The sequence below is a fragment of the Aristolochia californica genome, unplaced genomic scaffold, assembly GCF_029961685.1.
Source record: "Aristolochia californica isolate CCGP_79_NKW_82.1479 unplaced genomic scaffold, dmAriCali1.0.hap1 SCAF_14, whole genome shotgun sequence".
In the NCBI taxonomy this organism is placed as follows: Eukaryota; Viridiplantae; Streptophyta; class Magnoliopsida; order Piperales; family Aristolochiaceae; genus Aristolochia; species Aristolochia californica.
In genome coordinates, this window is record NW_027181815.1 from 8992053 (window position 1) to 9017793 (window position 25741).

At 41.9% G+C, this 25741-nt stretch overlaps 1 protein-coding gene across 3 annotated transcripts in view; it reads left to right on the forward strand.

Annotated features, from left to right (window-relative positions):
- LOC137949994 (phosphatidylserine decarboxylase proenzyme 2-like) overlaps positions 1-25741 on the forward strand; it is a 113292-nt gene that overhangs the window by 80444 nt on the left and 7107 nt on the right. For 2 of the 3 annotated variants that reach the window (XM_068796309.1, XM_068796311.1), the window contains 6 exons: positions 9352-9452; positions 19553-19600; positions 19726-19872; positions 24977-25072; positions 25187-25261; positions 25375-25467. In XM_068796309.1, coding sequence (XP_068652410.1) covers positions 9352-9452; positions 19553-19600; positions 19726-19872; positions 24977-25072; positions 25187-25261; positions 25375-25467 — 560 coding nt within the window. The remainder of the gene's footprint in view (positions 1-9351; positions 9453-19552; positions 19601-19725; positions 19873-24976; positions 25073-25186; positions 25262-25374; positions 25468-25741) is intronic. The other variant, XM_068796310.1, reaches the window with a different exon arrangement.

Here is a 25741-nt window from a genome sequence, read left to right on the forward strand (position 1 = left end):
TGCTTCTGGATTCAAAGTTGCATCACCTCTGCAAGTTACTCCGTTCTTCTTAATGGAACGGTCTGCAGTTATTTTAAGGGATCCAGGAGAATCAGACAAGGAGACCCCCTTTCTCCTTTGCTCTTCAATGTGGTAGCGGAATACCTATCATCTTTGACTTATTCGACCAAAAATTTGGGTTGGCTCCTCCCCACGACGGACTGTGCAGCCTTTGATGTGTCGATCCTTCAGTTTGCAGATGATACAATTTGCTTTGGGGTTGGTACTATGGATCAGATCCGAAAAATGCGTGCTGTATTGGGACTATTTGAGCTGGCTTCTGGTCAAAATATTAACTGGAAGAAAACCACCCTCCTAGGCTATCATATCGACTCACCGGTGCTTTAGGGTATGGCCGACTATTTGGGTGCTTTAGGGTATGGCCGACTATTTGGGTGCTTTAGGGTATGGCCGACTATTTGGGGTGCTCAGTAGGAAATTTTCCAGTTACATATCCTGGACTACCACTCTTTGACTCTCGGCCTTCGGCAACGCTTTGGTACCCCCTCATTGAGAAATTTGAGAACATATAGTCCCGTAAGTGATAATAAATGCAAAATTACAATAATATCCCTATTCTTATTTTACACACACACACACACACACACACACACACACATATATATATATGTTAACAACCCCCCTCAATTAGATGCTAGTAAGTCAACCAACAACAATTTGCCAACAAAAAATTGATGCCACTGTTGAGTCATTGCTTTGGTGAAGACATCAGCCACTTGGAGATCAGAAGAAATGTAGGGAAGAGATATCACCCGAATCTCCAAGATATCTTGAATAGAATGACAATCAACCTCAATGTGCTTGGTGCGTTCATGGAAAACGGGATTGGTGGCAATCTGAATAGCACTAGTGTTATTTGCATGAAGAGGGGTAGAAGTAGTCTAAGGAAAGTCAAACTCCGAAAGAAGACCACGTAGCCATACAATCTCAGAACAAGCAGTAGACATGGCACGGTACTCGGCCTCAGTGATGATTTTGAAACACGATCATGTTTCTTACATCTCCAAGAAATTAATGCATCATCTAAAAACATACACCAACCCGTAGTAAATCGACATGTATCTGGACACCTAGCCCAATCAGCATCACTATAAGCAACAAGTTGAAGGGATGAGCCGGTAGGAAAGAATAACCCATGAGTAGGAGAACCTCGAAGATAGCGAATGATGTGTCGAACTGCTGCAATATGGAGATGCCGAGGAGAGGACATAAACTGACTAACCTGATGAACTGCATATGAGAAATCGGGGCAGGTAGTGGTCAAGTAGATGAGACTCCCAACCAGGCGCCGATAGAGAGTAAGGTCATCTAGAAGGCCCCCTTCATCTTTCCTGTATTTGACATTGACCTCCATAGGAGTATCAACCGAAGAAGTGTCCTCCAAACCAGCCAAGGTAATAATATCTTGAATATACTTATGCTAGTTTATGAAAATACCATTGGCCCAATGATGTACTTCCAGTCCTAAGAAGTAGGTGAGCTGGCCAAGATCTTTCATATGAAAAGTGGTATGCAACAGCTGCTGAACCTTAGAAATCAAACCATAGTTAGTGCCAGTAATTATAATATCGTCTACATAAACCAAGAGAAGGACTATACCCGATGCAGATTTGTGGAAGAAGAGAGAAGAATCATACTGACTTTGTGTAAACCTGAAGGTAAGAAGCGTACTGCGAAACTTCTCAAACCAAGCCCGGGGAGCTTGCTTGAGTCCATATGGAGAACGCCTTAGCTTACAGACATCATGAGGAGAAGAAGTAGTCATACCATAGGGAAGCTTCATGTAGATCTCTTCTTGAAGGTCACCGTGAAGAAAGGCGTTCTTCACATCCATCTGATGCAGTTGCCACGACTGGGAAGTAACAATAGGTAAGATAGTTCGAACCGTGGTCATTTTGGCAACAGGAGCAAATGTATCTTCATAATCTATCCCATATTCTTGTTTGTTGCCTAGAGCTACTAGGCGAGCTTTGTACCGATCCAAAGAGCCATCAGAGCGAAGTTTTACAGAGAAAACCCATTTACTCCCAAAAGGCTTAATTGTAGGGGGGCAAGGAACAATATCCCAAGTGTGATTCTCCTCAAGAGCTCGAAGTTCTGTTTGCATTGCATGTTGCCAACACTCATGTTTCATGGCCCGTTTGTAACAAGTGGGAATGGAAATAGAGGATAAGGTAGCCACAGGAGAGACAGTGGAGGAGAAACCATAGCAATGAGGAGGCCGAGTAGGCCGGCGAAGAGCGGTGGAAGCTAGAGTAGGAGTAGGAGCAAGCACCAGGACAAGATCGTGAGGGGGCACAGAGGAAGTGGAATCAGACTCGTGTCTACTACGTCTTCCATACACAAAACCAGGTTTGAACCTTTCCACAATTGTCGGAGAATCATCAAAGCTAGGCAGAAGAGATAAAGATGCATATGGCAGCTCAACATAAGATGGAAAGAAATATTGATTTTCAAAGAAAACTACATTCCGAGAAACACGTATACGACGAGCATGTGGATCATAACAAACATACTTTTGAGGTATAGCATAACCAAAAAAAGCACACTTAGCTGATTAGGCTGTAAGTTTATGTCATTCATGAGCAGGGAGATGCACAAAACAAACACAACCAAATGTCCGAAGATCAGAATATGAAGGAAAATGGCCAAACAACTTAAAGGGAGATGCATGATGTAATGTAGGAGAAGGTAAGTGATTGATCAAATGAACCGAAGTAGAAAGCGCTTCACACAAAAAACAAGAAGGAACAGATGATTCAAGTAAAAGGGTTCTGACTACATCAAGAAGGTGACAATTTTTTCGCTCAACAACACCATTTTGTTGCGGTGTCGAAGGACAAGAGCGTTGAGAGATGATCCCTTTGCTTTGAAGAAAGTCCTAAAACTCATTAGACATGTATTCGCCGCCAGAATCAGAGCGGAAGACCTTGATGCTGGCAGAGAATTGAGTCTCTAGAAGTACAAGAAAACGCTTAAATACTAAAAAAACTTCTGCCTTAGCCCGTAGAAAGTAAACCCAAGTAAACCGACTACAGTCATCAATAAAGGTGACAAAGTACTTGTAATGTGCATGAGAAACAACAGGTGTAATCCCCCAAACATCAGTATGTATAATATCGAAACATTGTAAGGCATGAGATGCATGATGAGGAAAAGGTAGAACTTTACTTTTGCCAAGTTTGCATGATGGACATTCAAAAGAAAGATCAAGAGAAGAACATGCTTTATGTCCCAATACACCAGAATTAAATAATTTTTTAAGTACATCAGAGTTTGGGTGGCCTAAACGTTTATGCCACATCTTAGGTTCAGAACCAAAAACATTACATACAAAGGAAAGGAAAGGAAAACTAGGACTAATGGTGGAAGGAAAAACATAAAGAAGAAAAAGTCGTTCCACTTTAGGCCCTTTCGCAATCATCATCCCTGACACTTGATCCTGCACAACACAACCAGATCGAGAGAAATGGACATTACAATTATTATCGACCAATTGACCAACAAAAATAAGATTTGTGGAGAGGTGAGGAGACACAACAACATCAGTTAAGCAAGGAGAAAGATCACCAACAGCACTGATAGGCAGAGAAATGCCATCAGCGGTGTTAATTTTCTGATTTCCATCATAATTTCTGACATTAGAAAGAGAAACAATAGTATTGGTCATATGGTTAGAAGCTTCGGAATCAAAAATACCATGCCTTAGAAGAAACCTTATGATTACCTGAGAGCCCAAAAGTAGATAAAGCAGAAATGATCATCTGTTGTACCATCTCAGGAGTATGTTCGAGTTTGCTGAGGTTGTAGGTGCAGCAGGAATAGGAACAACCGGCGAGGCAGCAGGCAATGCAATAGAACTAGAGGCACCAGCGGAGGCAAGATAAGCAGTGCCCTGCTTCCTTTCAGGTCGAATGGGGTAGACAGAGATGATATGACCCTATTTCTTGCAGTAGTTATAGAACTTCCTAGGGCAATCCCGAGCGATATGACCAAAAGCTTTAAAACTAAAGCACTGAACAACACGCATGTCTCTTCCCTTATTCCTCCCCTGGGCTGCATAAGCCACAATAACAGGGGCACTAACATTAGCCCGATGTTCCATGCCAGCCTGAGTTACTATACGCTGCTCCTCACGAAGAAGTTCATTGAAACAAGTATCTAGAGATGGTACAGGATGACGATTCATCATATTAGATCGTGCAATTTCAAAATTGGAACGGAGCTTCATCAAGAATTGATCTCTCTTGCTGTTTTCATGTACTACTTGAATAGCAAAGAGAGCTGCAATGGGATTAGAATAAACAATGTCTGCATAGTTAGCCCAAAGGTTTTGAAAACCAGAAAAATATTCCTCAATGGAGAGACTTCCTTGTGTGAAATTAGCCATCTCATATTCCAATTGAAAAAGCCGAGCCGTGTTGTCTTGATGATAAACCTTGGCGAGGTAACTCCACATGTCAGCCGCATTTCTATAAGGCCGCAGATTGAGAACAAAGTGAGGCTCAGCGGAGCCAAGGATCCAGGTCATGACCCTAGCATCCTTGACTTTCCACTTGGACAAAGCCCCGGCCTCTCGAGGTGCGGGATCACTCCCATCTATATGACCCCATAACTTTGTTCCCATAACAAATAAACGAAACTGAAATTCCCTCGCAGTGTAATTTTTACCCATAAAACGAATAGGGAACGAGTCTTAACCTATCAGTTGACATGATAAAATCCAGATGACACCTCTCTGGACAGATTCTTTACGTACATGCACTTGATTGGTGTTTTGTATCTATAGACACAGAGCCCAAAAATCACGAGCAGCAGCAAAATGAACAACCAAAAAAAAAAATATCCAACCTCTCTGCTATGTCTCAGCAATAACAACCACAAATCCGAAAATCATGTGCACCACGCGGAACCCCCCCTGACTGCAGAACTGGTGGTCCCAATGCTGACGTCAATCGCAATTCCAATGCGACCAAGCATAAACCCCTTCTTCCTTACCCACTGTCGTAGTGCTGTTACTGGACTGGACAGGATGTCCCCGTCCTCGTCGAACACCACGCTTCCGCTGCGCTGGACTAGATGATGTCCCCGTCGAACAGGACGCTGAACTCAAAAGACGAAGGCCCCATTTGGACCAGAGCCTAAATCTGGCGCCTTAGACTACTCAGCCAAACTGTTTTGCTGCGGGATGTCCCCGACGATCAAAACCTGACCGGATGTCGGAGGCGAAGCAAAAGACACCAAAATCCACGGCAAATCAAGAACGAGAACCTAGTACGACGAACTGAGAGAGAGGGGGAAGATAACTCACCTATGAGAGCACCGAAGCGTCGAAGGAGTACTCTCCGAGGATCTCCAACGCCGAATCAAGACCACAAGGGAGCTGAACAAGCTCTAAAAAAAAATTTAGGGCTCAGAACGAAGCTCTGATCCCATGTCAAGATCTTCAGAAGATTATTTTCGATTTCCCCATTGATTTCATACATCGAAAGAGGGAACTTAGGGAACATATAGTCCCGTAAGTGATAATAAATGCAAAATTACAATAATACCCCTATTCCTATTTTACACACACACACACGTATATATATATATATATATATATATATATACACACTAGCTACATGGAGGGGCAAGCTTTTATCTACTGTTGGGCGACTCACTCTCCTCAAGTCTTTTTTGGTAGGACTGCCAAACTATTTCTTATCATTCATGCACTGTCCAACCTCTATTTGCAACATGATTGACGCCATCCCTTGACGTTTCCTCTGGAAAGAATCAGAGGACACCTTCAGATATCATTTGGTGAGTTGGAAGGATATTTGCATGCCCCGCAATCGGGGTGGTTTAGGCATTCGGCCTATGAAGGAGATGAACAATACCATTTTGCTCAAATGGATCTAGAACTTCAACATCAAGAATAATAGCCTATGGGGCGATATGGTCAGGTTCTATCTTCAACCTTCGGGTGCCTAGTGGAGGGAGGATAGCGCTACTCGCCTCCTATCCCCGATATGGAAATCAATTCAAAAGCTCCTCCCAATATTTAGAGATGCAACTTCCTTTTACACAGTCAACGGAAGGACCCTCCTCTTTTGGTTAGATGAATGGTGCGGCCCCTGCTCCCTCTTCGAGGATTTCCCGGGGCTCTCTTTGGTGGTGAGAGACCTCTCTTACTCAGTGGCTGATTCTTGGAGAGATCGCTCATGGAGTCTCACGTTTCGTGGTAGATTAAATGATGAGGAAACTACGGCTTTTTGCTCTCCTCTCTAGACTCAGCAGCACTACTATTTGTGAGCATGCAGTTGATAAACTAACATGGAAGCCCAGTATTAATGGCCGAATCACAGTTGCATCCACCTACTCTCACATTAGAAAACAAGATTACAGCATGCATGAGCACAAGGCAAACCTGGCATGGAAGCTCTCAGCGCCTAGTAAAATCAAAATTTTCATGTGGACGGCTATCAAGGAACAGATCCTCACCTTTGACAACCTCCATAAAAGAGGTTACACTGCCCCCGATCGCACTTGTCTCCTTTGTGGTGTGTGCGACGAGACAGTCCAACATGTTCTCTTACATTGCTACTTTTCTTGGCAAGTCTGGATGAAGATATTTCAGAAGATTGGTCTCCAAATGGGGCTACATCAGGATCTTTACGGAACCTTTGAGATGGTAATGGGGATACACCTTCCTAAGTTGGGCAAGATAATTCTCTTGACATGCCTTGCACATGTCCCATGGTGTATATGGCTCAAGTGAAACAACCAGAGATTCGACTCCAAGGCTAGCAACCCGGATAATATGGCTTCTCAGGCAGTGGGCCTTATCTCGAATTGGCTGCATTTTAGGAAGGAATTTGCTTCTCTATCGGGCATCTCCCTTCGAGAAAATTGGGGCTTGATCGCGCACATGGCGGGTGCCGGTAGGAATCCGGTTATGGCCACCTGGGATCCTCCCCCTTACAACTGCACCAAACTCAATTTTGATGGCAGTGCTTTAGGCTGTCCTGGACCGGCTGGAGCTGGTGGTGTTTTCAGGGACAGCAGTGGAGACCCTATTCTATCCTATGCAGAGCCGGTGGGTATTGCTGATTCAAATACTGCTGAAGTGAGTGCTCTTCTATTTGGCCTCCAAATCTTTAAAGAGCGGCTTCATGGCAAACTGATTATCGAAGGTGACTCAAAGACTGTCATCAGCTGGTGTTCAAAAGATAGCTCCCCTCCTTGGCGCCATTGGCCAATCACTGATTGTATTGCTGACATTGTGTCATCCATTCATTGTAATTGAAACCTCATTCCTAGATCAGCTAATTCTTTGGCTAATAAATTGGCTAAATTCGGAACCTCCCAGCAATCTATTATGATCCTGAGGTTAAGTACTTGGCTTTCAGCTACCTATCAAGCCGGTCTTTTGGGTAGTATTGGCTAGGTGCTTAACATTTGGTATCAGAGCAGGCACCACGTTGCGGGTTCGAATCCCGGAGGGGGGGACCTAGAGGCCAGATTAAAATTACTGGTAGACCCAAAAAGTGGGTCGGGCCAGTGTCGCTAGAGTGGGCCGCCGAGGACGTCAGCTCATAACGGGGGGAGTATTGTTATGGTCCTAGGTTAAGTACCTATGCCTTTCGCTCCTGACAGGTCGGTCTTTTTGGTAGTATTGGATAGGTGTTTAATATTTGGTATTAGAGCAAGCACCACGTTGTGGGTTCAAATCCCGGAAGGGGCGACCTAGAGGGGGCAACCTAGAGGCTGGATTAAAATTATTGGTAGACCCAAAAAGTGGGCCGGGCCAGTGTCACTAGAGTGGGCTGCCGAGGACGTCGGCTCATAACGGGGGGAGTATTGTTATGATCCTGGGGTTAAGTACTTGGCTTTCCGCTACCTATCAGACCGGTCTTTTAGGTAGTATTGGCTAGGTGCTTAACACAATCTCTCATTGTTTGGGAAGGCTTCCCCTCTCGTAATCTGCTCATTTGAGCTCTCATAATAATATTCAGCATCATTTCAAAAAAAAAAAAAAAATATGCACTTTCATCTAAAAAAAAAAATGAAATAGATTGATGTAAACATATTGAATCTATTGGTGCCCTCACTGCTACATGCATACTCTGGAAAACGACCAAAATATCCCTATATTATATTTAACACTCTCGCGCAAGCTGGAGCATACATATCTAGAAGACCCACCTTGTTAGAAAACCCCCAAATTCCCTTCTACCCAATGCTTTAGCGAAAACATCAACTTGATCACATGATCTAACATAAAGAGTAGTAACCTCCTTTTTCATCACCGCATCTCGAACAAAGTGACGATCTACTTCTATGTTTTTGGTCCTCTCATGAAATATGGGTTGCTTGCAATATAAAATGGTAACCTGATTGTCGTAATACATCGTCGTAGGTGCATCAACCTCTAGACTCAGCTCGTGAAGAATTGATCTAATCCATTTCAACTAACTGACTGTATGAGTCATAATTCTTTACTCAACTTCTGCACTAGTGCGGGTCACTATATTCTATTTCTTGCTTTTCCAACTCAATAGGTTCCCCAACAAATACCCAAAAAGGAAAGAAGTCAACAAAGGATCAGAAATTTCTTCTACCCGGTTTCCGAGATGGATAGATTGCCCTCTTCTCTGCAGCTGGCTTTTAGGATCTGGCAGTTACCAAAACAGCAAAGCTTGGGAGTTTTTAGAAGAGGTGATGGCTTGGAGGTCAAAGCATAAGGAGAAACAATCAAGATAACGTACTTGTAGCTTTTCCATTTTAGCTTGTCTGCCCAGAGACCAGCGACAGAGAGGGCTTAATATTTGCTTGACATATTCCTAAATTTAGGGTAATGGCAATGTATATCTTCAATTAGAATTCTTGAATGTTGGACTTTATTTTGGTTGGCAACATGTTGTAATGAAAACTCTTCTGACCTTAAATGTAAATAAAGAAAATGCTCCTTTGTTCTAATTATGCCTATGACTTGATATTCTATTATTCGCCTCAATTATCTACTCTTTCTTGGGTCATTGTTTGAAACCAAAAAACAACTGGTGACAAAAGATTTGAAGGACTGAATACGTGTCAACAAGATGTTTGTTGGGTTTGAATTAATTCAGATACTTGCCTTTGTTCTTGGAGGTAGTGTTACTCTTTGTTTTTTTTCTCTTAGTATGGATTAACTTATCAAAGTTTAAATAAGTTGAGAAGTTCCAAAATGTATTGTGACTAAGGAGTTAAATACCGATTGTATTTACTTTAAAAAAAAATTGAATTAGTAAAACTGATTTGTGGCAGGTGCTAAAGAGTTATTACAAAGCATCTCAGAGAAGCAAGGGAGGCAAATGAATTCTCCAGAATCAGTGAAAGACATACCTACGTTTATTGATTTTTTTAAGGTATGCATATTATCCTTTATGTTTCTAGATGGTTTGCTTACGTTTATTGATTTTTTTAAGGCATGCATATTATCCTTTATGTTTCTAGATGGTTTGCTGCATGAAAACCTTGAATTTACTAGTGGGCTCAGTGAATTGACATTGTCAAGTAGTTATACAGTGCCGAACATATGAATAAGTTTAACAATTGTAGGAACCGAAAAGCTGATTTTAGTGGTTGAGGTTTACTATATTACAGAAATATTGTCCTACGAATCTCAATACCTCTCAACCATAGTTGAAATAGTTCTGTCCACATGATTTTGTTTTTTTTTTTTTTTTTTTTTTTAAAGTCAGAATTTCATTAAGAGAGGATTTACAAAGAACAAAACAATCAAATACAAGTTCAGCCTCAAGTAAAACATAGCTCAACCTGTTTCTAATGGGAATGCATTACCCACAAACATTTGTAAGCCCTCAATCAAACTACATGATTCTCAAAAGAAGAAATCCCTGAAAAGTAGCAAATCTCATCAGCATTATGAAGTAACTGCCTAGGGACCCTTGCTGGAGTTTTAAGCCAACTAATCACCACTGAATCCCCTTCCACGATGATAAGAGACAAGAAAAACTGTTTATATAGCTTTAAACCAAGGAGAAAAGCATGAAACTCTGCGTCCATAGAGTAACATACTCCAAAGGGAATAGGGAAACTACAAAGAACTGTATATAAATGATCTTGAAAGATACCACACACACTCGCATAGAGGGGCTTTTTTCAAAGTTAAGTCTTAACCTTATTTATAAAAGGGTTAAGGTAGATCTGATCGGTTCCTCCCTCAAAATTTGAAACGCCTCAAAGTCAAATTGAAAGTTTGGGCTTCTAATCTGATCTCCTCTCTTCGTGTTGAGAAAGACTCCCTCCTTTCCCAAATCGGTATCCTGGACCAAACCAAAGAACAAAGGTACCTCTCGAATACTGAATTTTCTTCTCGATTGACCTTTAGATCCGCCGCCAAGCTATTCTTCACTTGTGAAAGTGCATTGGAAGCAGTATGCCCGTTTCCGTTGGTTGATGGAAGGGGATGCCAACACAAAAAAAATTCATGTCGTCGCCTTGGCGAGGCGAAGGACTAACCGAGTTACCTCATTATGCATTAACAATTAGGCTTACCTTATTATGCATTAACAACGAGTCTACCTCGGATAAATCCTCCATTACTGATGCTTTGATCCAGTTTTATGCAGATCTCTACACTAAGGAGTGCCCATGTAGACTGATAATTACAGCACCTTCACTTTACCAAAATCTTCACCGTTGCTGCTTCCTTTTTGGAGCTTCCTTTCTCCGATATGTACATTGAGAAGGCTGTTCTAAGCTTGGCTTGTGACTGTGCGCCTAGCCCCGATGGTTTCAATTGTGACTTCTACCGTAGGGCTTGGTCCACTATTAAGCAGGACATTACTGACATGGTTTGGGGCTTTTATAGAGAGCCCATTACATTCCAGAGCATGGGAACCTCTTTATTGCTTTGGTCCTGAAGAAAGCTACTGTTGAGCAGCCGGGTGACTTTCGTCCCATTAGTCTCATCTCCAGTTCTTACAAATTTATTGCTCGGCTCCTAGCTCGTCGTCTAAAGACCTTCCTTCCCTTGGTCATTCATCATGGTCAAGGTGCCCTCCTTAGGGGAAGAAATATTCTGGACTTCTCCATGGCGGCACATGAGCTATTTGATCACTACTCCCGTTCCAGCACCCCTCATTTTTCTTTGAAGTTGGATCTTGAGAAGGCCTTTGACAGGGTTAATTGGGATCTCCTGGATGATCTATTGGGTCGGATGGGGTTTGGTGACCAATGGCGATTATGGATTAGGAGCTGCATCTCTTTGGGCTCCTTCTCCCTCCTTATTAATGGGACTGTTTGCGGATTCTTTAAGGAGACCTGAGGAATAAGACAAGGAAATCCGCTATCCCCTATCTTATTTAATATCATGGTTGAGCTCCTCTCATCTATGATTTACAAGGCTAAGGAGGTTGGCTGGTTGGAACCAATTAGCAACATTGATGCATTTGACATTCCCCTTCTTCAATATGCGGATGATACTTATATTTGGGGTTGGATCCCTAGATTATATTATGAAGATCAAAGCTTTGCTGCGAGTATTTGAAATTGTTTGGGTCAAAAAGTCAACTGGGATTTGGACGTCGATTCTTAGCAAAATCGGGCTCCAATTCTGCTTCCCTGAGGACTTGGCTGCCACCTGTCGAATGCTTGTTGGTACTCCTATCCCCGGTCTTGGAAAATTGATGATCTCTGTTTTATCCGCATTCATCCCCTGTGGTCTCTGGCTGGAGCGCAATCAACGAAGATTCAATGCCAAATTCAGCACTCAAGATAGAGTCATTGAAACCATCTCAGGCAATATTGCTACTTGGCTTCACTCTAGAAAGGCCTTCTCCACTTTCTCGGGATCATCCATCAGAAATAATTGGAGAAGCCTAGCCCAGCTCCACATCTCTTCGAAGCCCCTTGTCATCTGCGAATGGATGTGCCTCCTGTTGGAGTCCTTAAGTTGAATTTTGACGGATCTTCTCTTGGTAATCATGGTTTAGTCTGTTTCGGAGGCGTGATTCGTGATTCTTTTGGGAACCAGATCGTCTCTTTCTCCGGGCCTCTCGGTATTACAGACTCTATGACAGCTGAGCTTCAAAGTCTTCTTAATGGGCTTTGTGTTTTTCGCGATCATTGCTCCGGACCGATCCTGATTGAGGGAGACTCTAAGGTGGTGATCGGTTGGTGCGAGAATGCCTCTGCACCTCCGTGGCACCATTGGGATGCCTTTTTTGAAATTCTGGATACTGTTAATCTTTTTTATTGTTTCTGGTCTCTCATTTCGAGATCAGCGAATTTTTTGGTTTTTGGTTTTGCCAAGCAAGGAGCCTCCTTGCAATCTCTTGTTGTCAAGAGTTAGCTCCTTTTCACTGTTATCCAATCAGACATGGCAGTTGACTGAGTTATCAAAAGGGAAGAAGGCTTGCAGAATAAATGGGTGTACTGAATAAAAGATGAACATGATAGCAGCAAGCGGTACAAGACAAGACTGGTGTAAAGGGTTTTCAAAAAAAAGGAGGGCAGTCCTCCCTATTGCCATTCACCATGGCTAGAGTGCTTTTATTAAGGAAAGAAACATTTTTGGTTCAACCATGGCATGTCATGAACTTAGTCATCATTTCAGGTCCTCAAGCTCCCCAGATTCATCCTCAAGCTTGACTTCGAAAAGGCATTTGACAGAGTTAATTGGAAGTTTCTGGACACCCTCCTGAGGAAGATGGGATTCGGGGAAAAATGGCGCTTCTGGATCCAAAGCTGCATCTCCTTTGCAAGCTACTCTGTCCTTCTCAATGGAACAGTTTGTGGGTATTTCAAGGGAACCAGGGGAATCAGACAGGGAGACCTCCTCTCCCCCTTGCTCTTCAACGTGATAGCAGAATATCTATCCTCCTTGATCTACTCAGCCAAGAACATGGGATGGCTCCTCCCACGACAGATTGCACAACCTTTGATATTCCGATTCTCCTGTTTGCGGATGATACTATTTGCTTCGGGGTGGGTACTATGGATCAGATCAGAAAATTGCGTGTTGTTTTGGGATTATTTGAATTGGCTTTTGGTCAGAACATTAACTGGGGAGAAACCACTCTTCTTGGCTACCACATTGATCCAGCTAGGCTTCAGGATATGGCGGACTACTTGGGATGCTCTGTGGGAAATATGCCAGCTACATATCTTGGGCTCCCACTTTTTTATTCTCGGCCTTCGGCATCACTATGGTCCCCCCTCATTGAGAAATTTGAAAAGAGGCTAGCCACTTGGAGGGGCAAACTCTTATCAACAACGGGTTGTCTCACTCTCCTCAAGTCTTGTCTGGTTGGGCTGCCAAATTATCTGTTATCATTCATGCACTGTCCGACCTCTGTTTGCTCCAAAATTGATGTCATCCGTCGGCGATTTCTCTGGAGAGGTTCAGAAGACACCTTCAGATACCATTTGGTTAGTTAGAATGATATTTGCATGCCTCATAATAGGGGAGGATTGGGCATCCAGCCTACAAGAGAAATGAACAAAGCTCTTATACTCAAATGGATTTGGAATTTCAACAACAAGCATAACAATTTATGGATACCTTTAGTTTTCGGGTGCCTAGTGGAGAGAGGGTGGCGCCGCTCGCCTCCTATCGCCGATATGGAAATGAATTTTCAAGTTCCTTCCAATATTCAGAGATGCTTCCTCGTTTCACCCGGGCAATGGAAGGACCCTTCTCTTTTAGTCGGATGAATGGTGTGCCCCCCGATCCCTCTCAGAGGACTTCCCAGGGCTGCATAGGGTGGCTAGCGTCCTCTCTTGTTCTGTGGCTGATTCATGGAGTGATCAATCGTGGAGTCTCCCTTTCCATCAGGGATTAAATGATGAGAAATCATTGACTTTTTGCTCTCTCCTTACCAGACTCAGTAGTACTATTATCCTGGAGCACTCAGTTGATAAGCTGATTTGGAAGCCCAACAATAATGGCTGATTCACTGTCACTTTTGCTTACTCTCATATCAGAAAGCAAAACTACAGTATTCATGTGTACAAGGCAAATCTGGCTTGGAAACTCTCAGTGCCAAGCAAAATCAAATTTTTCGTGTGGTCGGCCATCAGAGAACAAATTCTTACTTCGGACAACCTTCATAGAAGAGGCTTCACTGCCCCCGATCATTCTTGTCCCCTTTGTGGTGAATGCGAAGAGACAGTCCAACACTCTTACACTATGGATTTTTGTGGCAAGTTTGGATAAAGATTTTTCAGAAAATTGGGCTCCAAGTGGGGCTACATCAGGAGCTCTTTGGCACCTTTGAGATGGTTCGAGGGATTCACCTTCCTCGGTTGGGCAAGTTAATACTTTCGGCCTGTTTTGCGCATGTTCCATGATGCATTTGGCTCGTGCGGAACAACCGGAGATTCAATTTCAAAACTACCACCCCGGACAACACGGCTTCTCATGTTGTTGGCCTCATCTCAAACTAGCTTCACACAAAGAAGGATTATGCCACTCTATCAGGGGTTTCCCTTCGGGAAAATGGGAATTTGATCGTCCATATGTTTGGCCCCTGTAGAACTCCAAGTATGGCCATCTTGGATCCTCTCCCTTGCAACTACATTAAGCTGAATTTTGATGGTAGTGCTATTGGATGTCCTAGGCTGGTTGGAACAGGCGGTGTGTTCAAAGATCACAATGGAGACCCTATTCTTTCTTATGTTGGTCCGGTGGGCATTGCCGATTCTAATACTGCTGAAGTTAGTGCTCTGTTGTTCGGCCTCCAAATCTTCAAGGATCGTCTCCATGGCAAGTTAATCATTGAACGTGACTCAAAAACTGTTATTAGTTGGTGTCCCCCCTCCCCTCTGGCGCCACTGGCCCATCACTGATAGTATTGTTGATATTGTATCTTCTACTCATTGTAATTGGAATCTCATTCCTCGATCAGCCAACTCTTTGGTTGATAAATTGGCAAAATTCGGAACTTCCCAGCAATCACTCATTGTTCGGGAAGGCTTCCCTCCTTAATTGTATTTACACTGAGATTTTCTCTCCAATACTGAAATTGACCACTATTAGAATAGTGGTTGGACTAGTGGCAAATAAAGACTTACACTTAGAGCAGTTGGATGTAGAAACAACCTTTCTTCATGGTAATTTGGAGGAAGAAATTTACATGATGCAGCTACAAGATTTCAAAGCACAGGGAAAGGTTTGTATGGTCTTAAATAAGCTCCAAGACAATGGTATAAGAGGTTTGACACCATTATAAGTAGTAATGGTTTCTTGAGGTGTCAAGCGGCATTGCTGTTATGTGAAGAAGCTTGATGACTCCTACATCATTCTACTGCTATATGTTAATGACATGTTGATAGCAGGTGTTTGCAAACAGGAAATATATAAGTTGAAAAGGGAGTTGTCCAAGAAGTTTGCAATGAAGGATTTGGGTGCTGCAAAACAAAACCTTGGGATGAAGATTACTAGTGATACTGATGTCTTGAAATTGTCATAAGAAGAATATGTAAAGAAGGTGTTGAGCAGGTTCAACATGAACGATGCAAAACTATTGAGTACTCCTTTGGCTAGTCACTTTAGGCTATCTAAGGAGCAGTCACCTTCTAAAGAGCAAGAGCGAGCCAACATGGCCAATGTGTCTTATGCTTCTGCTATTGGCAGTCTCATGTATGCCATGGTGTGCACTTGACCAAACATAGCTCATGTAGTGGGAGTTGTGAGCAGATATATGAGTAATCCAAGTAAGCAACATTGGGAAGCAGTGAAGTGGATTCTCAGGTATTTCAGAGGCACTGTAGACTCAGCCTTATGTTTCAGAAAGTTAGACTTGGGATTACAAGCTTATGTAGATGCTGACATGGCTGGAGACATTGATGGTAGGAAAAGTACCACTAAATATGTATACACATTGGGCGGTACAGCAGTTAGTTGGGTCTCTGAGTTGCAAAAGATAGTTGCTCTTTCCACTACAGAGGCAGAATATGATGTTGTGACTGAAGCTAGCAAAGAGATGGTATGGTTGCAGTCTTTCTGGGAAGAATTAGGTCTCAAGCATGGGACGAATGTGTTGTATTGTGACTATCAGAGTGCTATTTATTTAGCAAAGAATCCCGTTTATCATGCCAAAACAAAGCACATATAGGTGCATTATCACTTCATCAGATCGGTTCTGGATGATGGAGTCTTAGTACTTGAGAAGATTCAAGGAAGTTAGAATCCGGCTGATATGTTGACAAAGATTGTTACAATTGAGAAATTGAAGTTGTGTGCAACTTTAGTTGGACTTCTCTCTGAGGATTGAGAAGTTATTGCCACTGCAGAGGAGATATTGATGATGGACTAGTCTCCAAGTGGGAGATTGTTAAGTTGTGGCGCCTAATCAACGCCCTACGCTGTGTCGGTACATGAGGTCATCATGGGGGTTGGAAGGGGGGCAGGAAGCCCCCCTCCTGGGGGTGTGGGGGCGGAACCCCAGCCCGGTCCACGATATATTAACTATTGTTTCATTAAGAGCAGTTTGGGAATTTTATTCTTGTATCGCGGTTGCCCTAATTTTCTCTTTATAATTGAAGGGCGTCGCTATTAGGGTTTTATCATCACCGAGAAGGAGCTTGAGTTGTAGCCCTCGAGAGGTTAGAGAAAGACACCTGTAAGTGTGTGATTTCTCTTGTAAACTATTTTATCTTCATAGTGTATTACTGTAGTAGTGCAAATCACCTTGAGGCGAACATGTATAAATCTTGTTGTCTTTTTCGTGCTTGCCTTTTCCTTTCTTCTGCAATTGTTGTTATTGCTCTCGTTAGTTTGGAATTAGGGTGTCTAATTCCTAACACTTCGATCCATGGCTGGTCTTTTGGGGTGTTCTCTTTCCTCCTTTCCGACCACATACCTATGTCTCCCCCTTTTTACCTCTTGTATGAACAAGGAGCTTTGGAACCCGGTTATTGAGAGGTTGGAGACTCGGTTGGCCACTTGGAGGGGTCGTCTCCTTTCAAAGGCTGGAAGACTTATTCTTCTCAAATCCTGTTTGGCTGGTATCCCTAATTATTTTCTCTCATTTATGTATTGTCCTGCTTCGATTTGCCATCAAATCGACGAATTAATGATAAGATTTATTTGGTGCGGTACTTCTTTGGACTTTAAATATCATCTTGTGAGATGGAAGGATGTGTACACTTCCAAATCTAGGGGAGGTTTGGGTATTCAGCTCACCAAGGATATGAACATGGCCTTCCTCAAGTGGATCTGGAATTCAATACTACTGACAACAACCTTGGGAGATAAATGGTGACATTCAAGCTAAATTGGCAGGAGCATTGGTGGACCTCGGGAGGAAGGAGATATACCCTCTCTCCAATCTGAAGAGCTATCTACCTCCTTCTTCCTTTATTTTGTTCGGGCATTCGATTTCATGTTGGTAACAGTCGCTTGATTCGCTTTTGGAAGGATTGTTGGGAGACTTCCTTTAGTAGTGTTTGGCAGGCCTCCACCCAATGTTGTCTCTCGCTTGCTAATGCTTGGGGATCAGGCGCTTGGGACCTCCACCTTTGTCATGGTCTTGATGATTCGGATGCACTTCTTTCTTCTCAGCTCTGCCCTTCTTTCTTCTCACCTCTGCCCTTCTTGATGATTCGGATGCCCTTCTTAGCCTCTATCGTGGACGAGTGGAGGACCATGCCATAAGCTTTATCCTTTCTAGTGCTCTATTTACCTGCTATTGCCTACCTTTGTGATGGTGGTGAGATACTTTGTTGGGAATGGCCGCCTCCCCTTGTTTTGGGTTGATTGGTGGGGTGACTCTGGACCGCTCAAGGACTATTACTCTGGCTATCAACCCTTAGCTGCAACCCTTCCATCTCTATAGTTGACTCGTGGAGGCCGACACTTGCTGGAACCTTCACCTCAGGCGAGGTCTCAATGATATTGTTGCCATTGATGACTACACCCTCTTGGAGGACCTTGGCTCTATTCCTCTCCATGCCTAGGTTGAGGACAAAATCATCTAGACACACACTACCAATGGGAAGTTCTCGGTTGCCTCCGCCTACCTCCACCTCTCTTGTTGGGTGTTGGGCCTTAGGTAGAATCATGCGGCATTTGCTTGGCGTTTCTCTACCCCTCCAAATATCAGATTTTTTGTATGAAGTGTTATTCACAACAAAATCCTAATGGTTGACAACCTTTGGAAGTGTAGCAATATGATACTTTCCATTCTCTGCCCCCTCAGCGGCCTTGGCGAGGAAAGTCTCTCACTTACTCCTTCACTGCCCTTTTACTTGGAGAGTCTGGACCTAGTTGTTCAATCTCATTGGCATCCAGATTTTCCATCCTAGCGATCTCAATTCCACCTGCTATTGGCTCCTCAGATATTCCCTTCCTTGTGTGGGGAAAACCCTCCTTTCTACCTACTTTGGTCACTTCCCTTAAGGGCTTTGGAGGGAAAGAAATAACCACCACTTCAGCTTCAAGTTCGCCAATGCTAATGAAGTTGCCATGGGCATCATTGGGCAGATTTCCTCTTGGGTCCTCACTAGAAAGGAGTTCGCCCACCTGGCCAATATCTCTATTTGTAACAATTAGCATCTTATTGCCCAGATGTCTGCCTCGTCACCCAGCCCATCTGTTCATGAGTGGACGACTCCACCACCGGGCTTTCTCAAGCTCAATTTCGATGGAAGTTCTCTTGGAAACCCAGGGTCTGCTGGCTTTTGCTGTGTTATCCGCAATTCTTAGGGTACCACCCTCCTCACTTATTCTGGGCCTTTCGGAACATTGAATTCTACTAATACTGAGCTTATGGCCCTCCGCCAGGGACTCTTTCTTTCAGGATCAATTCTCCAGACCAATCATTGTTGAAGGTGATTTCCTGGTGCTCCTTCTTTTCCAAACCTCCTCGGCACCACTTGGAATGCCTTCTATGACATTAAAGATTCCTCCTCTTCCCTCTCTTCTCGCTTCTTTCTTCTATCTCTAGTTCTTATTGTCTCAACTTAATAAAATTGAGGAAATTATTTCCATGTTCAAAGGGGAGGATAATTTTTCACTATAGAGGATCATACCCTGAAGGACAGTACTCACTTTGACCTCATTAGAGTCAACTTCCCCCGGGAGCCAAGCAAGACGAGTATAGCCCTCATCATTTCTAATCTGCTCCCCAATGGCATTGGGTCCAGGATTGCCTTTTGAACTCTTGTCAAAATTAATTTTGAGTGAACCTGTCAAAGGAGGTGTCAATTCTTGCATGGTATAAATACAAACTGGGCTGAGCAGCATCATTTTTCCAATGTAATCTAAGAGTGGGTCCCATTTAGTCTTTCAGTTCATCAGTAAGTTTGTCCAAGATAGGAGCACATGCTTTGTTTTTTCTATAACGTCACATAATGAACATTCATGAGATTAAAAGGCCCCTCTCATTACACTTGAAAATTGATTGACAGCTTCCATTATATAAGGTTTTCTGACATTCTTACAATTTCTTGCGACCTGCCTTCTGTTCTGTGAACTCATTGATTTCCATTTTCTTAGGATCAAATTAATGTGGCTGATGCAAAGTACCCTGTCGAATATTTCAAGGTAATTTTTCTGACATTGCATTGTGGGAGAGATCCTTCATATTATGGGATGTTTTGTCAGTCATTCTCATTACTTCTTCTATTAGAAAAACTCAAATCATGTTCTTATGTTTTTAAATTTTGCAGACATTTAATGAGTTTTTCATAAGAGAGTTGAAGCCTGGAGCAAGGCCTATTGCACATGAGGAATATGACAGCGTAGCTGTTTGTGCTGCTGATTGTCGACTGATGGCATTTAAGTCAATTGATGACAGTATAAGATTTTGGGTTAAGGTAATCACTGGCTTCGTGTATTATAGATTACTAATGCACCAGTTATGAAGGTTCTTCAATGTTTTATTTCCTTTTGTAATCTTTTTCTGGACAAAATTGTTGGTTATTATTACTACTTTGTTGTTCTTGTTGAAATAAGTGATTTGCTTTCTAGGGGTGTCTCTGTCGCTATGTTTTCCAAGGGGCAAGCTCGTCATTGTACTAATAAGCAGTTGATTACAAGGGGCTCGATGGGGGTGTCTATGCTACTGAGGTTGTTATGGTCGTACCATAATGTGTAGCAGTGAGACAGTTTTGTCCTCACGTGTAAAATTTTGATCAAGTCAATATAGAGGGATGGAGACCAAGACCAATTACCCTCTCTTCTTGGGTGATGCAAACTATCCTGGTTGTTTGTTCTCCTTTGCTAAGTTTATCCTTTATTTCCCAACTATACATAGTATATTTTGAGAATCGTGAGAAATATATTAAGAGAAAGAATTTACAAGATACAAAAGGAAAAAATCACTGTCCACGCAATAATAGAGAAAGAAAAGGCAAAATAAATGAACATCAAAGTGCAAAGCATCATCAACCAGAAGAGCCAGGAGATGCACATTATCACGAGCCAACAAATCAGCCACGGAGTTGGCACTACTAGGTGAATGAATCCATGTAATTTGTACCTACCTGTAATGCAGAATTTCATGAAAAACAGGAAGAAGCTCCCTTGGAGGGGGATTTTTCAAAATTGAACCAAGAGACCACTTCTAAAGAATCACCATCAACCTCCAAAGGACCTGAAATTGTGTTATAGAAAACCTCCACTCACACAAAAGGGCTTGGAGTTCTATATCAATTGAATCACAACAACTCAATAGTGCAAAGTATACCTGGGGGATCTGGCCAGAACAGTCTCCAATAACACCCCCACTTCCAGTGGGGCCTGGATTTCCTCCTGAACTTTCATCAAAGTTCAATTTTAACACCCCTTAGGAGAAGGGGACCAAGGGACAACAATGGGAAGTCGAGTATCAGAGGAAGTAGCAATATCACTCCAATGCGTTATCAAAACAGTACTGATCTGGCTAGAGCGTAATCGGAAGCACTTCCAAGGGCATTCCACTCCTCTATCGGCTCCTTCTACTGCTTTCAAAACAACACTGTTTCCTGGATTTGCACTCTCAATGACTTCAAACAATTTGATGGGGGATACTGGGAGCAGGTTGCTTAAATTTTCCATTCCAAGCATTCCACCTTGCAACAATAGATTCCTCCATCCATCAAGCTCAATTTTGACGTCAGCTCCCCTGGGAATCTTGCTTCAAGGGCTCTTTTATGAAGTTTTGAACCTTGTTGATAATGTAATTTGCTGGAATCATGTTTTGATATTAGCTAATTGTTTAGCTAACCAGCTCGCAAGAGAAGGGGTTTTCACCCCCTCTCCCCTGCTATGTAGTTGCTGTTTTGGGCTTGTTGAATGAACGCTTCATTTTCTCCACAAAAAAAAAAAAAAAAAAAAAAAAAAAAAATGAAGAAGAAGAGAAAAAGTACTTGAAAGATGATGCACACCTTAAAAAATTACCTAAACAGGTGTGAAATGAATAATATGGTCAACTACAACTCCCAATGACTGATTCTGACCATTAAAAATCTTTATTTATTTATTTTGAAAATTATGTGAGTATTATTAAAGAAAACAAGAAGATACGAGCATCTTAGGGAAGCTTTCCTGACACAACAACGGATTGGAGAGAGGCTCCCTATTTAGCAAAGTTGTCAGCAAAAGAATTTGCTGGGTACAAGTGAGGGTAGAAGTGATGTCAGTGATTTCATGGAATACCATTCAGTGACATCAGGGTGGATCCTTCGGAGAGGAGCATCAACCAATCACCATCGAGGAGTGTCCTTCAATAAGAAAGGGGCCAAAGACGTGGCCACGAAAAATGATGTGGCCCTGAAAAAGCGCAAATAGCTCAACAGAAGTAGAGTCAGAGACCACCAATCATCATAGAAGTAAAGTGGGCCGCCATCTAAATTCTTGATAACACCACCAAAACCAGCGAACCCTAGTAGCTAATGGTACTTCCGTCAAACTTGAGTTTGAGAGCACCAACAGGGGGAGGTTGCCAAGTTTCCATGGTAGGGGAGCCGAGGTGGGGCAGACAGATGGGTCAGGGCTTGCCAATTGAAGCGGAGGGAGGTGCCCTGAGGTTTTGATATTCCGTCCTAGTGTGGAGCCCAGAAAGGAAACATCACCAACGATTAAGTCAGAGACCTCCTCATTTCTGAATTTGCAGTTGAAGCGGCAGTTGTTCCTCTCCTTCCAAGGCACCAAGGGGTGAACACAAGGCATCAGGAGAGAGATGTTTTCCCAACTTTGGGAAATCTTTTTTTTCCCTTCCACAAGGTCCTGGAAAAACAGTTTGCAACAAAATTCACCTTTAAGTTCACAATGGGCACTTTAAAAACTTACATAAAATCCGGAAAAAAAAAAATTAGCTAGCACATAGAAAAATCAAATTTTGATAATAAAGCACCCCAAACTGAGAAAATAAAAGGATATTGACTGAAAATATGATCAACCCGCACATCCTCTACACCACAAAACTTCAATTGCCTTACCCATCCTAACAAGTTGATTGGTGGTTAAAAACTTTCCATTGGAAGCACAACAAAAGAAAGGCTTAACTTTAGGAGGTGCTGGAATTTTCCAAGATTAAATTAAGATCATCATGTCCAGTGGTGTAATCCTCCTAATTATGTTGCTCAAGGCGAGAATGGCAAAGTCAGCAAATTTAAAAAGTGATCTATGAATTGAAGTAAAGTTTGAGGGCTTGGTTTGATAAATTTAGTAGAACAATGACTTCTTTAGGGTTTATATGTTGCCATTGTGACCACTAGATGTTTGTTCTCAAGCACCCGTCTGGTGTTATTGTTCTGGTGGTTTATGTGATGGAAAAGGTCTTGAGGAAGTGAAAATTAATTTAAGGGACAATTTTAAACCAAAGATTTGGGACAAATTAAGGATTTTCTTGGCTTAAAGTGCCAGAAGTAAAGGTGGTATTGTGTTGTCTCAAAGAAATTATGTTACAGACTTGTTGCAAGAGTATGGCTTGTTGGGGACGAAGCCAGTGAAAACTCCAATGGAAGTAAATTCCAAATCTTTACAATGACCAGAGTCCATTCCTTAGAGATTAGAAACAATATAGAAGATAGATTGGAAAGTTTATTTTGTATGACAGTAACTACACCTAACATTTCCTCAGCAGTAGGAATTAAAACTCGGTTCATGGAAAACCCAAGAAGAGTTCATCTCAAGGCAGCAAAAAAAATTCTGAAATACTTGAAGGGTGCTCTAGGTATAGGATTGTCGTACAAATCCTATGAACATCTTGGGAATTATGTGTTTTTCGGATGTGAGCGATGCTGGATCCAAGATGGACTGGAAATCCACTACAGGCTACTGACATTTGTTGGAGGGTGACTTAGTTAGAAAACCAAGAAACAAGCAATGGTTGCTTGATCTAGTGTGTTGACGCAAAGTATAGAACGATGGCTTACTCAGCCAGTTGACTCATATGGTTGAGATATGTCCTGGTGAAGTTTGGTTTTGGAACAAAAGATCTTATGCGGTGCGACAACTAGACAGCTATCTTCATTGCCAATAACCTAATATTCCATGAGTGGACAAAGGTTATTGAAGCGGATTGCCTCTTTGTACAAGATGCTATGAATAGTGGGAAAATTGTGACTCCATATGTATGGTTCTGTTAATCAATTGAGAGATAATTTTATAAAGGCTCTTGGGAAGTGTGAGTTCCTTTGTTTGTAACAAACTGGGTTCTTTTATATTCATGATCCACCTTGAGGGTGAGTATTAGAGAGTACAGAGGTGAAATTGTATTTTCACTATATGTGTGGTGGTATACCCTCTTCATAGTAGATGTAAGTTGATTAGGTGAAGTTATCCTATCTTTTTGTAAGCCTAAGCAGTGGCTATTTTAGAAGGAAGTATTTTGTAATGTTTCAGTTAAGGGCTTAATGAATTAGGTTTAGAGGACGTCAAAAGCCTGTAATGAAACTGCCCTCTTTTACGATAGTTTCAGAGCTCTTTTCTCTGTTCGCTCTCTTCTCTTCTAATCTCATGAACCTCAGGACTTTACACCTATGTTCTCTATGTACTAGAATTTCTTATTAGCTTGTTATTAACAAGTCAGCTAACTAAAGCTCTTAATTGTTTTGTTGCCTTATATCTTTCTATGTGTGTCTCAAAACCTCCATACCAAAAAGATAATTGTTGGAAGACATGAGAAAAACTCGTGGTACTATCTTAATAGTATGATCAAGTGGATATCTAAACCACTGAAGTCTTCTATGCCTCCTTGTCATTGGTATCTTTAGCTTGGTCATCCATCACCAAGGAGCTCTATTAGTTATTTCCTTCTTGAGTCCTACGTTTTCCTTTGATTGTAAAGCATACCAGTTTGCGAAACATCATGGGACTGTTTTTCCACAAAGAGTCCATGACAAGAATTGCACTCTATGTGCTTTGGTTCATTTAGATATTTGGGGCCCATGTCAGTTTTAGAGTTAGTTTGTGCTTTAATAATTTGTATCTTTTATTGATTATTTTAGTTGAGTCATTTTGACCTAGTTGTTGAAAGTCAGATCATTGATGCATTCCAAATTTTTTATTATGAAATGAAAATTCAGTTTGGCTTCAATTTTTTTTTTCAATCAGGTATAACCTAGAGTATAAATCACATACCTCAACGGTTCTTAAAGATATCTTGACATCTTGAGATCTTCTAGTGCAAACCTATGCACATCTCTATAATGGTCTTTAATGTTCTTTCATGAATTTGTCTGCTGTGTCGCTGGATCTAGGGCCACAACTAAATCTAGTTCACACATATTCACACTCACAGAGGATCTCATAACAGAAACCTTGGAGGGCAGAATGCCATAGGATACCAAGAATATGACATTGACCTTTATCCAAACTTTCTTAGTTTTATTGCATCACTATGATAGAGCTTTTGAATCTTTTTGTTGGGATTCAGTTACCTATATATATATATATATATTCTGATACCGTGAGGAATGATACATTTGATTTTAGGGGCGTAAGTTTTCTGTTGAGGGCCTTCTTGGTACAAGCATTGCCGCTGGAAACTTCAGCAGTGGATCTATGGTGATATTTCGGTTAGCACCTCAGGTAGACTTAGTTGCAGAATTATTTTTATTTTTATCCAGCAGTCAGCAATCATCAAGATTTATGTAGATTATGAGTTCTTGACAAATTATCCTCTAATTTCCAAAATGTTGACAGGACTACCATCGGTTCCATCTTCCTGTTTCTGGAGTTATTGAGCAATTTCTTGATATTCCTGGTTACTTGTACACTGTATGTTAAAGTTGATTGACAATGTTTTGTATGTGAATGTGCTTGTCCATTTCTTGATAAATGAAAAGAAAGATCCTTGATTGTCACTTTCTTAACTGTTTTATTTTTGCTAGGTAAATCCAATAGCTGTGAATAGCAAATACTGTAACGTCTTCACTGAGAACAAACGAGTTGTATCCATTATTTCAACTTCCGACTTTGGAAAGGTTTGTGACCTCTTTCATATGCTTGCTTTGCAACTTCTTCAGTTTACAGGCAAATTGTAAAAGGCAATGCATGCTTTAAAAGATTGCTGGACAAAAATATTGAAACTGTCAACTAGTGCAGGTCAGATGGTACTTCTAGGTAGTCATATTGGTTTTGTTTGTTTAATGGTTGTGTTATAGCCAATACAATCCAGGCTCTCAGTTGGGCAACGAAATTTTTATTTTTTATTTATTTAATTTCAGTTCTGCCAAATAAGTGATAATTCCTGTCCTG